Source organism: Rhea americana, unplaced genomic scaffold (genome assembly GCF_003343005.1).
Source record: "Rhea americana isolate MKP2758 unplaced genomic scaffold, rheAme1 scaffold_284, whole genome shotgun sequence".
NCBI lineage: Eukaryota > Metazoa > Chordata > Aves > Rheiformes > Rheidae > Rhea > Rhea americana.
Window position 1 is genome coordinate 794,227 of NW_028186406.1, and position 16,670 is coordinate 810,896.

Consider the following 16,670-nt stretch of genomic DNA (forward strand, 5'->3'; position numbering starts at 1 on the left):
GACACGTGCGTCCGCTCTGCGCCTCCGGGGCGCGCCGGCAGCCGCGCGGCCTGCGACGGGCCGCGCGGGGGCGCGTCATCGGCGGCGTCATCTGCCGGCGTCATCGGCGGCGTCACCGGTATAACCCGGAAGCGCTCCTGGGCAGCGGCCGGAAGCAGCGGGCTTTGTTTCCAGCCGGACGCCTCGGGGGCTGCACGCGCCTCCCGCGGCCCCGCCACGAGCACCTCATGGCCTTCAACTTCGGGGCGACGGCCGGTGCCGCCAACCCTACCGGTGAGTGCGCAGCGGCGGCGGCGGCGGGCGGCTGCGCGCTCTCTCCCCCCCCGTGACGCGCCGCAGCCGCCGAGCCCCCAACGGTCACGGGGCGCCCAACGGTCGCGCGCGAGCCCCTCCCGTCCCCCTCCCCCCACGTGACGCTCCGCAGCGGCCGAGCCCCCAATGGTCACGGGGCGCCCAACGGTCGCGCGCGAGCCCCCCGCTCCCCCCAACACACACGCACGCACACGTGACGCGCCACAGCCGCCGAGCCCCAACGGTCGCGGGGCGCCCAACGGTCGCGCGCGAGCCTCCCCCCCGCCCCCAACACACACGCACGCACACGTGACGCGCCGCAGCGGCCGAGCCCCCAACGGTCGCGGGGCGCAGCAGGTGAGCCCGTAACGGTCGCGGGCGTCCGGCACGGCTGGGCCAAGGCTGAGCGTTCAGCGCTCGGCGGCGCCGGCTCCGGAGCAGGCCCCTCTGCTTTTTTCTCCCACGCACCTTCGGTCAAGGTCTGTCTTTCTGTTACGGATTTTTTTCCCCCACTTGATGGTTCTTCTCCTCATGTAGTGATGGGAGGTCGTTGTAAAGGGGTAGCTGGGGCTTGTCCGCATTCATGCGGTCGTGAAAATGTTAAAGTATCGCTCACTTGTAGAGCATGCAGGGTATGTGCGTCACTGCACAGGGATACCTGGTTAATGCTGTTGTATCACTCAGATTGTCATTTTCAATTGCAATAATAGTTCTTCTGGAACTATTCTGGAAGTCGATTCTGAGAAGCACAAAACGCTGTTAATCTTGTGAAGAATAAGACATTTTCCTCTCTCCCCCCCCCCTTTTTTTTAATTGCTGTCCAATGACTGTCAATGTAAATCAGAGCCTTCCAACTCTCATTTAGTAAAGTTATTCTTTATCAGCTCTGGGAATGTGTAAAACAGTTTGAATAGTCATGTTTTCAGAGTTGTTTGCACAGGGCTTGTCTTCTTTGCTAGTTTGTCTTGGGTTAATACAGGGGCTCTCAGCCTCATTTTGTCAGTGTTCCAGATCCAGACTTTCTGGCCCATGTTAGGAGAAAAAGATAATCTTTCACTGCTTATACAGCTAGTTACTTTATTTATTGTGCAGGTGGACCACACAGCCAAGAATTCCRAGTTGTCTGCCTAGCATGAGCCTGTTTTCCAGCTGTACTGGAAAGGGAACAATAGGGACACAGTGTATTAGCCCATTTTTCTTTACTTGGAAAAACTTGGGTGCATCAGGTGAAACACCTGCAAGCACAAGAGTGGACAGAGAAGAGTTATGAATACTCTTCAGTGACTGTTAGTCCTACAGTGCTTGTCACTAGAGTTATTACTGTAGCAAAAACATATCTTAGCAGCTCTGGTTGTATTGTTGTAATTAGACTGCTGTAGCTGCCTATGTGGGGGTATTGTATTGATATAAAGACACATTATCCTTGCCGTCCTGATAGTTTATGAAATAATCATACTGTTGTCGGTCACACTGATACTGATGCAACTGTATCGAGCAGTCAGAGGTGGTTTTAAAAGTACTATTAATGAAAATCCTTTAATCACATGGAAATTCTCGTGTTTAGCTTGAAATAGGACCAGAAAATTCTGAAATGTCTTATATGCAGTATAATTGAAAAATATGCTTACAGCAGTGGCGTCAGGAGAGTTTATCAAACAGTTAACTTGCAATTGTCTTACTTGTGTAATATTCTTTAATATCAGTTAACTTTCTAGTTTCGTGTTTTAATTATGCCTGCCTTGTTGCTGGTGATGGGAAAAATATTTTAGCTTTTATTTCCTGAACCTACCTTTTAATTCAAACTAATGTTACCTTGCTCTTTTTCTGCTTCCCGCTTGTCAGGATTTGGTGGGCTTGAAACTGCAAACTCCACCGCCAGCGGGTTTAATTTTGGGGGTTTCGGATTAACTGCTAATCCTGCAGTGAATTTTAATATTGGGAATTTCRGTGTTTCCACTACCTCAGCTCCACCATTCAATTTTGGTAACAGTCTGGCAAGTGCAGGTAGATAATGCATACACGCTTGTTCTATACTAAATGTTAATAGCAGGGGTCCAAGAATTATTTTCTTAACTGAGAGCCTGTATTTAGTACTAATCTTCTTGCTTCATATTCAGTGGGAATTAGAGACAAATGCTCTGAAAGTGGAATGGGTTTGAGAGCCATACATTCTTTTGCCTGTTAAATTCTCGAGAAAAAGCTGTTGAGGAGGGGAAAAAAGTCACTGTCTACTAAATTCTCAGTTGCTGAAATGGAAACAAATCGTGGTGTCCTTCCTGTTTTGCCTAGTCTAAAATCAATCCTCTGTTACCTAGCAGAACTGAAACATCAATTCTCTGATCAGATCCAGGTAATYGGGAATAATTGCAGAGTTGGTCCCTTAATGCCACGTTTTCCTTACATGAGATTCTTGGACTACTGCAGTCATGTTTTTCATCTTTCCTGTGTCTTCTCATTGGCCTTCTGTTGGTTATCGTGAATGCACTACACCTGAGCAGTTTCTGTGGAGAAACAAATTTTATACGATCAGCACAAAATTAACAGTCCTCCCTTTAATCTCAGTTTACTAAATACTGTTCTGGCACATGTCCCAGGCTGTCTTGAAAAGATTTTCTAGATTTTGGGGAGTGTCTTCTGTGTGATGTGTACACTGGATATTTTTTACAAAAAGCATTCGTGGTCCAGTGTAGATCCATCAATTCTGAGTCATCAATTGATACAACTTCAACTTTAATCTTTTCCCTTTTACATGAAAATGCTTAACTATGTTGATTTCCAATATTTTCAGCTCTGTGGAATTAGCCCATGGGGTCTTGTTGCAGCTGCTCGTATAGGAATTCTATTCATTCCCCAGTATCATTGCTCCTGTGTTAGACTGCTCTTATCTGTTCTGTGCACTTGAAGGGTCTGACTTGCTTTTTTTATTTGGTATGAATGCTGTTGAACTGTGTTTCTTTAGCTGAATTTGAACTGTTCCAGAAGACAGCTTGGATACGTATTTTTATTTAGTAGCTTGCAATTTTAGATCCTTTTCCAAAAGAGGACACTAAATTATGAAACTATCTAAAAATTGTGCTATGTGGTGGTACTCCTGTTACAGTTCCTCACTTTCTAGCAGGATTGAAACTTGAATGCTGAAGGGAACGGCTCCTTATATCCAGTTTTATTAAGCTTGATGCTGAATGAGAATAAAATGCAATTGCGAATCAAGTCAAGTTTGGTTTAAACTTTTTTTTTTTTATTTCTACAAGAGGATGGTAAGTATAGTAAGTCTAAAGATGCAACTTTTTTTTTTCTCTCTTGACATGTGAATTGGCAGTGGCAGTGCCTGCTTCACTGATGTCATTCTTCATGTGAACACCATTTTAAAAGAGCTGGGAACAAAGTTGTTTGATACTGCGGAGCTAGCGAGGTGTTCACAGCCCTGTCCGGGGTGCTGGGCTGGCAGGGGTAACCGGGGGAGGGGGACCACAGCACAGGCTGCCAGGAGCAGGCATCACCTGAGGGAGACGCCAGGTCTCTGCCCCCTGGAGATGGAGAGGGCTGTGCTGCTGCTCTTCGTAAAGGACAGTAACCGGTGCACTGCGGCTTCTTGTCCGAGATGAATCCTGTGGATAAGGGCACCYGCTAAGCGTGTGAGCTTATGCCAGTGTTCTCCCCCCTCTTAATTGCCTCTCTCAGCCCTAAACTCTCCAGTCATCTGAGCAACTGTCTTCTGTCCTGTGGTTTGGGCTCGGTGATGTTGGCCCGGGGGCTGCTCAGAGATGGTGCTGGAGCCTGCCCTTCCCCGCAGAGGGGGACTAGTTGAGGTGAGGCTGCCCTGTGGAAAGGGGATGGCTTTGAGGGCCAGGGAAGCTCCTGTCACAGGAGGTGCTGCCAGTGCCTTGGCCCTACCCACTCAGCTATGGTGACGGGCCATGTGCCTGCGTGGGGCTGTTGCTGGGGGGCCCTTGGTGATGTGTTGCACCATGCTGCTGCCCTGTGGTGGGGCCACCTCTGTCAAGGGGGGGAAATGGGAATGTGGTTTCCTGGGGCTCTTCTGGTACGACTGAGCTCAGGCCCTTGCTTGCTGGGGCCTCCTTCTGCCACTGATAGCTTTGGAATTTGTCTCCTTCTGGTATTGACTGAACCCCCAAACCAGGTTTAAGGGGTAAGTTGTTATCTAACAGGGAAATAAGCCTCAGAAAAGATCTCATAAATCTTACCTGCGTATAGAAAGGAATCACTGGTGTGACAGCATTCCAGTGTAGGAACAGCAATTGCGTATGCCTTAGGCTCAGGTTTAACCACACTCAGTTTCTTCCTGTTTTTGCTCTTAAGACTTAAAAATGTTTTTAAAATGTGCAAGACATTAGATTGCTTGTTAAACACCTAGCAACAATGTTATCTAAAAGTATTCCTGAGAATGGCTAGGAAATACTGCTGTTAGTTGTGAGTGTCAGTAAGGAAGGCATGTCCCAGTGGTAAAGGAGTAGGTTAACTACTGCTTTATTATTATTATTATTTGCACTTCTTGCACAGCATAGATGTATTGGCTTTCTGGTTCATGTTTTTTTTCTCATTTACTCAGATAATGAACTCAGTAACCATGGTCAGTGTGAAGTACATGCTTGTAACATAGTACATTTGTCAACATCTCATGCCATCACSGAAGCGTGCAGTTTAGTGTCATGTTATGCATAGTTGCAGCTCACAACCTGCTGTCCATCTTACTTGTGAACTTTGTTCATTAGGTGCATTTGGAGGATTTGGGACAACTACCACCACTGCGGGGTCAGCATTTAGTTTTTCTGCTCCCACCAACACAGGCACCAGTGGTAAGAGAGCACAAAGCTGAAAATACTTTAATTTTAAACTTAGCATCAGTTCATAACAATTCATATTTTGCAGTTCACAACTAGAGTTCTCATACTTTGCTCAGTAGCTCTTATTTTATTTTCAGGACTCTTTGGTGCTACCCAGAACAAAGGCTTTGGGTTTGGTACCAGTTTTGGCACAGGAACTGGAACTGGCTTGGGCACTGGGTTGGGAACTGGGTTAGGCTTTGGAGGCTTCGGTACCCAGCAGCAACAGACTAGTAAGTATGGGCTTCTGTTTRTTTATGCTTTGGTTTTTAAGAAGTATGTGAGACTGCAAAAGACTGAGTGGTGGAGCTGAAAGTATCATGAAAGGAGCTTGTTCCTGTCCATCTCTTGGTTGATGGAGGCTTCCTAGAATATAGTTTTAAAATGTCTACCTCCACAGTCCTCACTTTTTTTTTTCCCCTCCCTTAAATAAGAACTCAAGCAAGTGTCTGTTTCACCCTTGAGTTTCTGATATTTATCCTTTTGGTTCAGCAGTGATAGAAAAAGTAGTTATATTTATATAAGGCTGTGACTGCCAACAACAGTTATTACAAAGGGGAGGAAATGATGCTGCATTTAGATAACGAACAGCTGCAGGCTCTGAGTCCACTGAATTTTTAACAGATGTACCCTTCCAACTAAGATCCTGGAGATACTAGATCATGTAGTGGGTGACTATAGAAGTCTCATTTAAAGAAAAAAGTATTTTCTTCTATTCAGCACTCAATTACTGTTACTGATGAAGACTGGATGTAAAAAGATGCTTTTATAAAGAAAACACCGGATGCTGATTTACCTGTCCTGTATGTTTATTTTGCTTCTCAAAATATGAAGTGATATTGATACATGCAGATGGTACATGCTAGCAGGCAAGTCTTCATAAAGGAGTTCGCTTGTTCTTTGCCCTCTGCTGCAGCACTGGGGAGCAGTTTGTTCAGCCAGCCCACGCAGACACCTGCCCAGTCTAACCAGCTCATCAACACAGCCAGCGCCCTCTCAGCCCCGACGCTTTTGGGGGACGAGAGGGATGCTCTTTTGGCAAAATGGAACCAGCTGCAGGCCTTCTGGGGAACAGGCAAAGGATACTTCAACAATAACATTCCTCCAGTGGAGTTCACGCAGGAAAACCCATTTTGCAGGTTTAAGGTATGTTGCTATTTATCTACCTACAAATGATTTTGAAGGGGTTAGTTGGCTTGCTAGTTCTGCAACTACTGTGCCATGAGAGCTAGATTAGTTTACTTGCTGTTACGAATAACCTGAAACAATATTTTCTAGGTAATRTATGCGATTCTGGTGCATGATAATAAAAGGTTTGAAGATGTATAGATCCTGGAATACTGCTGAGGTAGTAGAAGTGCCGGATGCCCACGCACTAGATGTGCACATGTGGATGACAAAACCAGCCTTTTCTGTGATAGTACTGAGATCAGTGTGCATGTGGCTAGAGCAGATACCTGGAAATGAATTGTAGAAGAACGCTCTGTGAACCTGGCCTGTACATACTGTCTTAAATAGACAGCTTGTGGCATTTTTTCTGCCTTTATCCCTGCAAGTGCTAAAGCTGACTTCATTCCGTGTATGGTATCGTCAGCAGTTCTCATTTTGTCTGTCATATCAGCAAAGAATATGTAGCTCTTCATCCTCTGCAAATCTCACATCTGCTGACTCCTGCTAAGCTTTGGACTTAGAAGCAAATTCAGGTCAGGTGTGGTAATAACCTCCTTTTCCAAGCTTATTCTTTGAAGCACAAACTTTCTAATCTGAATGTAGGCTAATGCTTAATTAAGACTAGTTTTGATACACWAATCAGGAGTTTTTATAAAAATCTTTGCAACTCAGTGTCTGAATAAGAAATGTTTGGTGGCTTTTGCATTACATCTTATGGTATTATCTTGAACGTTTTTTGGATAATGCACCTGAAAAGTTGACACCTCAAGAGGCTTTAGAGCTTTCTTSGCTTTTATTTTTTATTAACAAAAAGGAGAAGTTTTCCTTTCAAGTTAGGCATGAGGTACCATGTACTAAATTGACTCTTGTCTCTGTGGCTTGAGTATTAGTATTACTGCTGCTGGTATGAATTCCTGCATCTAGAATGAAATAATGAAATCAGCTATATGCCAGCAATGGCAGACATCCAGGAAAAACAGCATAGAATTTTCTAGCCCAGATATCAGTGCAGAGCATCATAAGCTAGTTGGTTTATTGCCTCTGTCAGCATCACACATCTAATAGGAATGAAGTTACTCAAAGGGTTTCAATAGGAGTTAAGGAATTCATCTTCACACAATTCCAGCTCTAGACAGTTGAGATGTGTACATTATTAACCAAGAAATTTGTACTTTTAAGGTTATGTCATTCAGGCCAACATTTTTAAGAACCTTAATCTCAAACTACAACATGATTTTTTAAATTCATTAAGTTTGGAAAAGAAATAGTGGAAGAGAGTGTGTGGGTATGCGGGAGGGAGGTTGTTTTTTCGTTTGTTTGTTTTTCTTTTTAACAGAAACACCAGAGGGGTAATACGTATGGTCGCAGTACTTCTAGTACTCTTTAGAATATAATGAGCTTTAGTTTTCTGCATGGGGGAAAAAACTCACCTATACACAGGCCTTTCTTACAAGTGTGAAAATCAGAGGTGCATGTAAAAAGCAGTAGGTGGTGTGTGTGTGTGTGTGTGTGTGTGTTTAGGTGTTTTGTCTTTTCTTTTGAGTTTAAGTAGGAACAAATAGCTTAATTCAGGAACAGATGCAATACCAGTAATTTAAGTCACTTTCTTTAAAAGACAGCTTTCTGTTTGACACTCTTACAGTGCGTAATTCCTCCCCAGCTTTCACTGTTGTGCACTGTGATAGGACAGAACAACTGAAGGAAGCTGCTTTTGTGAGCCTTACGCCCGGGCTGACCAAGGATGGGCTCTGTGGCCAGTCCCCAGCTCGCTCCTCCCCTTAGCTGAGCTTGCAGGGAAAGCAGTAACTGAGCCACGAGCAACGTCAGTGCCTCATAAAGCACCCGCTGTCGAACATGTCGCCACTGGTATGCTGGCGCAACAGTACGGAGACAAAACAAACTGCCCACTCCGCTTAGCTTCTGATGAGTGATCAGTTATTGTTACTTAGCTCAATTAGTGTAAAGTGTCCCTGTATTGGGTTATGATGATACATTAAAACACCTATTCTTACTACAGCATTATCAGTGACAGGATAAAGATGACATTAAACCTTATCAGCAATTGTACTAAATGATGATACTTAATAATCAAACGAAAGCTGTCCCAAGAGTTTCTGTGATTATATTGATTGATGTATGACTTAGGTAGTAGAAATATTCCATATTTGTGTTTGACTTGTATTGCCAGGTAAACTGTCTTGATCTAGAGTAAGTTGATACTAAGGGTGAGTTCCAGAAATCCATAGAGGATTATGGTTGGCCTATTTTGTTTAAACTATTATAGTGGCTGTTTGTCATTCAGACATCTGGAAATTCCATTTTGCAGGCTGCTTCTGGAAATCCTTAGTAATTGTTCTGTGTTGGAGTTTGGTTCTGTGGTTCCTTTTGCACCTTAGAAAAGGTGTAAATTGTAGAATGTTCCTCACTGAGATCTTCAGTACCATAAACATTCTGCTAAGTTTGCACCTCTTGATCAAAGATGGGGTATGATCACTTAAAAACTTCATGTAAAATGAAACTGTGTCAGGAGCTACTCTGGCCTTTTTGGTGCACTTCTTGAAGTGCAATTGATTTGTTTTCGCATTTCTGAATATGCTGCGACTTCCATTTAGAATCAGTTGCTCTAAGAACTGGGGGATTTATCTTAAGTTCGCTTCTCCCCTTCACTCTGCATAGGTATGCTTTTGCTGAGTAACGTATCTGTTTTTTGTTTGTTGACTTGCAGGCTGTGGGTTACAGTTTAATGCCCAACAACAAGGATGAAGATGGCCTTGTAGTCTTAGTCTTTAATAGAAAAGAAATAGACATTCGAAGCCAGCAGCAGCAGCTAGTAGAATCACTACACAAAATTCTGGGAGGAAACCAGACCCTCACTGTCAACGTAGAAGGTGTTAGAACGATGCCAGATGACCAGTACGTGAACTTAACGTGGTTTTGCCCTTTTCTCTAGCACTGTATTTATAAAGGGTTGGTCCTTAGTCTACTTCAGTATGTTAGTGTTTGTTCTTGTAATATGGTTGGTGTTCCTAAATGGTGATAGCTTTTTTTTTTCCTCTTTCTCAATTTTGCCTTTACTTTTCCTGTGTTTGACTTTTGTATCTTTCTTTTTTTTTCTTAGTGCTTTTTCTTAAGGTATTAAATCCAATATCTTTCTTGTGCATGTTCCTTTAAAGACCAAAGCTTTTAGGTGACTCCTGATGTATTGAGAAGTAAAGGACTTTCATAGCTGCTCTTTTTTCCCACAGCGGGTAGGAAAATACAGCAGGAAAAACAATAGGGGAAAAAATAAAACAGGGCATGGATACATACAAACATATTTGCTGTTGAAATGGAACCTGATGAACATGCCACCATGTGATATGGTGGTTAAAACGGGGAAGCTGTAACCTGTAGTGTATTTGCAGCATATCTTTCATGTTTAATTTTGTTGTGTTAAAACCCAGGTTTACTGCTACTTCATATCTCAATTTGCTAAAGAAAGCTAGCAGTCTGCTGGGAGAAGTGGCGACTTAGATCTAGGTTTGCTGTTCATTGTGTTTGTTTAAGCTGCTGGCCTCTGCTGAGCTGACAGGATCCTTTGCCTTTCTCAGGACTGAAGTCATCATTTACGTTGTTGAGCGCTCRCCCAACGGCACTTCCAGGAGAGTTCCAGCAACGACCCTGCACGCTCACTTTGAGCAAGCCAACATAAAGACGTCCCTGCAGCAGCTGGGGGTCACTCTGTCCATGGCCAGAACGGAGCTTTCTCCGGCGCAAGTCAAGCAGCTCCTGCAGAACCCTCCTGCCGGTATGTAGCCCGGGGCAGCAAGCTCAGGCTGCTAGTCAGGCACTCGTGGGCCTCTGAGAATAACGCATGCTTCATCTCTCTAGAAACCACCTTGTAATGCTGCAGGGGTTTCCAAGACACTCTGACACACTGATGGCATGGTTATAATTGCAGCCAGCTTTAACACTGAAGTGCATAGTAGTTTATTAAGACTTGCCACACAGCACTAGGCTATACCATTTAGCCATCATAAATCACTTCAGCTTGTTAGATTTATTTATTTATTTATTATTTTTAAGTTAAATATCAGAATAATCGCATCCTGTATTTGCTTCTCATTTTTTTTTCTGGGTCATTTGGACTGTGTAGAGACATGGCATGGCCAGAGGTAGTAACCTTACTGCTTTGTTCCACAGTGCAGTGCTGCTAGTACCACTTCATAGGGTAACTGTTAGCTTATTTCTTTGTGTACAGTACTACAGGTAATTCTTGCCGTAAGCTCCCTGAAATGAGTCAGGGAAGGCAATGTGCAGTACCCAGCASGCTATATATAGCATGCTCGATGAGACCCCATAATTTTAAAATATAGCAAAAATCATTATACCTGGATTGCAAAAAGAATTGGGCCTATTCTTGCAGAAAAACCAGARGTGAGCAATATTTTCCAATTACTGCGGTGCTGGGAGAAGCTGTGGCCTTCTCTGATACTGGAGGCGTTTCGCAGGGGCTCTATGTTGGTAGCTGAGTGCAGGCTGTTGGCTCGTGACTGAGGAGGAAGCTGATTTTGTAGGCTGGCTAATCAAGCGGTACGAAACGCGCACACATGCTCAGTGCTGAGCACTAGAGGAGCAGTCACACCTATGGACACGAACGTTAAGGCAGTACATTGGAGGAACAACGTGCAGTGTCGTTTACTTAAAACATGCCGTGATTATGGTTCGTAAAGAGCAGACTAGGAAAGTCTGCTGTTATACTGGCCTGAAACTAATACGTTTTTTGTGGTTTTGGTCAGAAAGTTGGTTACTTCTATATCTGTTTTTTTGGTTTTTTTTCCTAATATTTTAAACACTAGCATTCCTACCATTTTAAACACTGGTTTCATTTGCAGTAAGGTCTGGAGAACGTAATAACATGCRTTATGGTGTTGAATTAGAACTAGATTGTTTTAATGTGTATTCACTTGATGAAGTACTTCATGGCAAAACAAGCAGCTCTTCTGGGAAGACATAGTAGTCCTTAATATAAATCCTAATAGGAGCCACGATAAATTCTACTTTTTTTCCCTTTTCCCCCAAACTGCTTTGGCACTCTGATCACTTAAAGCATTTATCATCTTTCCTCTTCAAAGTCTGTGTGTATAAATAAATAAAAACCATCTGTAGCATACAGTGGGAACACAAAGAACTTTTCCTCCTGAAGCATGTACAGTGTGTGGATATTTTTTTATTATTACTATTTTTTTTTATTATTATGACAATTACTAGTCTTTTTTTTCTCACTCTTTCAAACTAGTAGGCGTGCGTGACAGCCTTTTGGGCTGGATTTACTGGCACAGCCCAGGACCAAGATTTTAAGAGCTAACTTTTAACCTTAGTTTGTACAACAATAATTCAGGTTACTATAATTCATGGGTTTTGTCTTTCACAGTACTTCTACTTAACAGCTGTGAGATAGAAAATCTGTTCAGATCTGTGCATAATATGTATATATATATTTTTTTTTAAGGTGTTGATCCTATTATCTGGGAACAAGCCAAAGTTGATAATCCTGATCCTGACAAGTAAGTCTAATAGTCTGAGTATTACAAAAAAGACTTGTAAAGATAGAGAAATACAGAATAGTCTGGATTATTCTTCAGGTAACTTCTAAGAAACCACTTGGAGAACAACTTTGTCAAGTAGAGATTTTGTCTGAAGTAGTGAAGATAACTAGGGATGCTTGCCTCAAACCCTAACCCGTTTAGATGCTTAATGGGAGTCAGGGTGAAAAGCCTTACTTGAACGACTTGGAGTTGCGGTGTTCTCTGTTACATGAACTAGTTCATGTAACATTTTTCCACAGTCATGACTTYTGTAATCTACTAGTACTATTCCTGCAGCTGGAAGAGGTAGCCTTGTACACTGCAGTGGCTACAGATAACTTGGGCTGACTTCTGTTATAATTGTTAGGAATAATGAGGACGGTAGAATTTATCAAGAGCTGTGTTAGTTAATAGTGGGCCAAGATCACCTGCGACTTTAGCTCATACTGTATTCACAATTATTGTCCAATGTATGTCTTGTATTTTAAGAAATATTTCTATTCTTGTAGGCTTATTCCTGTGCCAATGGTGGGTTTCAAGGAACTGCTGAGAAGATTGAAGGTCCAAGATCAGATGACCAAACAGCATCAAACCCGATTAGATGTAAGGCTTCTCGTCTTTATTGTGACTGTTTGTTTGTCCATGAGGGAGTTGGGATTAAATGAGCCTCCCTTCCGCACGGTGAACTGAACCATGAACGTAGAGCTGTGGGGTTCTTGKTTTTTTTTTCTCATTATTCCTGCAGCTGAACAAGCGAGGTACCCTCTTGTGATTACAGGTAACTTACTTAGGCTGATTTCCTTTGTGGTTGTCAACAATTGTAAAGAAAGAGAGAAGTTTGTATCTGCATAATCCCAATCCTTCAGAAACAGGGAAAACCTGTATGAAGGGAGCAGATAGCTTAGCTGAAGCAACGTATTTTTTTTGTGCTAGGAGCTACCCTGAGGCAGTATAAAGTTCCCTTTCTGGCCTACAAAGGAAGAAGAAATAAATAGTTGCTTTTAATGAAGCAGTTGGGCCTCTGCTAATCACAGAGGACATGTTGTCCAACAGGTATCAGTACATCCACAGGATGCCAGTCCAGTTTTTGTAACTGGTAACTTTGAAGGACCCTGACTATCCTTTTTTTTYCTCCAAGATAAGAGCTCTTTTTGTTCTGCATTTTTGTATCCTCTCTCTCGCTCTTAAAAAAGAAAAAAGAAAAAAAAAAATTCTGGGCAAAATCTGAGCAATATATTTTTGGGGTTGTTTTTTTCCCCCAGGCTAACTGTGGTGGTATACGCTAATTCAAACTTGTACTTTTAGAACAGCTGAATTACACTGTAATGGCAGGACTCTAAGCTGGGCACCCAGTTTGCCGATGCCTTTTGGAAATCCCACTTACAGCCAGTTTCTTCTGTTGCATATGAAAACAGGTTGCAAGCAGAGCAGTAGTAGTCCAGGGAAAAGTCAGCACTAGCAGCAGGTGAACCAGAAGCAGATATGACTCTGCTGCAAGGAATATTGGCATGTGAAAGCATCTCTGGAGGCCCCTAAGCTGCTGGACMACCAGGCGTTTTGGTGCTCCTAGTCTGAAATCGGGACTAACGTGTCCTAATATCAAAAAGTGTCACAGCTTCCAAATGACTTTCTCCTTTGCAGATAATATCGGAAGATATCAGTGAGCTGCAAAAAACCCAGACAACTACTATGGCAAAAATTGCACAGTACAAAAGGAAACTGATGAAGCTTTCTCATAGGACACTACAGGTAATGTGGATATTCTAAATAACTCTTGTGATAGGCAGCCTAGTGCCAGCAAGCAGAGTGGCAGGGGCATGGACCTGACAGSTTGGCTTTGGCAGTCTTGTGCCCAGCCTCATAGTGTGACCAACATTAAAAAAAAGAAATGCTGACTTCATTTAATGCTGTTGCTTTAAGTTGCATGCAAATCCATCGGAAAAGGCTTGATGGACGTAGCATGTCTCGCTCCTCCGGGGCCCTTCTCTCCCCCTTGCCCAGAAGCTGTGGGATTGCCTTGAGGAGCAGGCTACAAAATGGAACAAATCTGACCAGAGAAAGGCCAGAGTAGGGGCAAAAGGAGATCTGGAAGGGCTAGTGGGGAAAGAGAAAAGCAGACAGTCCCTTCTAATGCTCCTCAGAGGCTTCTTTTGCAGGTGTTAATAAAGCAGGAAATCCAAAGGAAAAGCGGCTATGCAATTCAAGCGGATGAAGAGCAGCTTCGTGTACAGTTGGATACAATTCAGTGTGAGCTTAATGCACCTACACAGTTCAAGGTGAGTGATTACCAGAACTTTGCCCACCACTTTTTTTTTTTTTCATAAATCATTAGGAAGCATTGCAAATTCAGCATAGAAACGCTGCTTGAAGACTTTCTACAAGTACTAGGTTATAGTGTCGTGCTCTTTGCTGCATGACTGTGAAAACATATCTTTGAGGGTTTCTTAAGTATTAACATGCATTAATTTATAGTTTTACTCTAACACAAATTATTAAATAATTTAAGTATAAATTTGAAAGACATGCTCTTCACATGTCTTCCAAAAAAAAAAAAAAAGTGTGCTAAAACTGGAATGAGCAGCAGTACTTCCTGCTCTGGTGACTCCAGCAGTGTTAGATGCTGGAATGCTGCTGACAAAGTGAATGAGTTGTTTAAGCCCTTCTCTTCTCATCTGTCTTTCCAGGGCAGACTGAATGAGCTCATGTCCCAAATCAGGATGCAAAACCACTTTGGAGCGGTAAGGGCTGAAGAGCGCTACTACGTAGATGCAGATCTCTTAAGGGAAATCAAGCAAGTAAGTTACTTGGAGAAGCCTGGGATACTTCTAAAAAAAATACATAAAAGTAAAACTACTCCTGGCACTAACTTGGGAGAGGTATTTTGAATTTGATGTGGCCTTCAGTTGTTTGATGATCAAGGGGGTATTTTTGCTGATTTTCACAACAGTACATCAAGATTGCACAAAGTTGCTCGATGCAGTGAAGCCATCAATGTGGAAAGTGCTGATTTTTCTTCTCTCAAATAAATTATGTGGGGTTTGCCAAGGCCTCCCCACTCATGGCAGCTTTGAGGAATATTACTTAAAATCTGTCAAGTTGCACTACACTAACACTTTCTTTTTTAACCTATCTATCTATCTGCAGCATCTGAAGCAGCAGCAAGAAGGCCTGAGTCACTTGATAAGCATTATAAAGGATGACTTGGAGGATATAAAGCTAATAGAACATGGGCTGAATGAGAGCATCCCCATCAGAGGAGGCATCTTCAGTTGACCTGTCAGATGGCTGCTGGGGTTAAACAGAATGTGTTACTTCTTGGTTCACCTTCCAAGGCCAAAATCAGTGAGGTAAAATAAAACACGCATCTTCTAGAAGCAATGGTGTATTGGTTATTATCTTTAGAACTAGCAAAGCCTCTTCTAAGCTTTTGAACTTGACCTTTGGAAGGTTTATATTTTATAAAGCTGTATACGCTTTAATAAAGGAAGGAAAACTGAATCTGTTCAGATACTGGTTTACTATAAAATTATATGTACTATTGTACATTGTTTCTATTTTTTCACAACAGCATTGTCTAAAAAAAACGCAGTGCTGGGGGAATTGTTCCACTTGTGACTTGTTTTGTGGAAAGCTTAGCCTGCTTCCATTTTTGTCAAAAGAACTGATTAATAACATTATGTAAAGAGCTTATTTAAATCATTACAGTCATGTATGTTACTTTACTGTAAGCCATTACGATACTATGATTTTGGGGGGTAAATTGCAGGAAGTTGACGTTATCATTGCCCTTCCGTGGGCCTGCAAGGACTTGAAGGCTATGTTGTTATCTCTTCACATACGTGACCTATACAAAGCTTTCCTGCCCCTCAAGCTGCAACAGAATGTCTAGATGTCTTCTGCCTTTTTTAATTTCTGGAGACTAATAAATTCAGTCTCACTTTGTCAAAAGCCGTGCATGGTGTTGGCTCTTCTTCAGCTACGCCAGAACAGACGTGGAACTGGTGACAAGTTAATGCACTTCCTTCTGCTCCCTTAACAGAAGATAACAGGCCATCACATGTGGTACCACCGCACTGCCTGGCAGCTCAAGTCCCCCAACAGCAAAGTCATTCCCTTAGGTCCTACCTGCTACCACGTCCTGCAGAGCAGATGGTTACTGCAGGCACCAGAGGGGCAGCTTTTAGCTCAGGTAACCTTTTTGCCTCCTTACAGAGGTCACTGAAAATAGCTGAAACTAAAATACATTATTCAGCAGTGACAATTAGAACTCAACCACCCTAGGGAGGGATCGTGCTGGGGTGGAGACCTGCCTGTTCTGCARCAGTAGGTGTAACGTTTTGTTCATTAGCTGCAATCAAAATAAAGATTTTCATTTGTAAAACATACACACACTCTGGACCAAGAGAAACATATCCTCAGAGGATTTTGTAGGCAAGCCCCCTGCTAGTGCCTATATTGCATATCTGAGACGATTGTTTATTTTTGGAAACATGGTTCTACTGCAGCTGAGAAAAGTATAGGTGGAACTTCAAGTGTCGGGGGAAAGAAGGGATTGTTTTATTTGTTAGAAACACTTCCAAAATAAGTGACCTGGAACTTAATTTGAGGGGGGGGGGGAACATATTTTTGCAAGTGTTTCTACTAAATATCTCAAACATGCAATATGGCACTAGCAGGGTCTCTTTTACAAAATCCTCTGAGGATATATTTACCTTTTTCAGGAGCCACAGTTTATACATGAAGTAAAGGCTTCTAACATACTCCAGCAGGGGCCTGACTAGTGTGCATGTTTGAGGTA

The 16,670-nt window shown here is 42.8% G+C and overlaps 1 protein-coding gene across 2 annotated transcripts; it reads left to right on the plus strand.

Annotated features, from left to right (window-relative positions):
• Window positions 1-134: 134 nt before the first annotated feature.
• On the plus strand, window positions 135-15,820 carry NUP54 (nucleoporin 54). 2 transcript variants are annotated; one of them, XM_085308838.1, is made up of 12 exons: window positions 135-273; window positions 5,025-5,108; window positions 5,234-5,368; window positions 6,052-6,281; window positions 9,031-9,218; window positions 9,896-10,092; window positions 11,797-11,851; window positions 12,382-12,475; window positions 13,514-13,621; window positions 14,014-14,148; window positions 14,557-14,667; window positions 15,017-15,820. In XM_085308838.1, exons 1-12 carry the CDS (start codon window positions 228-230, stop codon window positions 15,143-15,145), a joined length of 1,512 nt encoding a protein of 503 aa, XP_085164964.1. In that variant the 5' UTR covers window positions 135-227; the 3' UTR covers window positions 15,146-15,820. The 2 variants fall into 2 exon arrangements, with proteins under 2 accessions (XP_085164964.1, XP_085164966.1); XM_085308840.1 differs by having other exon boundaries at window positions 136-273; window positions 14,029-14,148.
• Window positions 15,821-16,670: the final 850 nt, after the last annotated feature.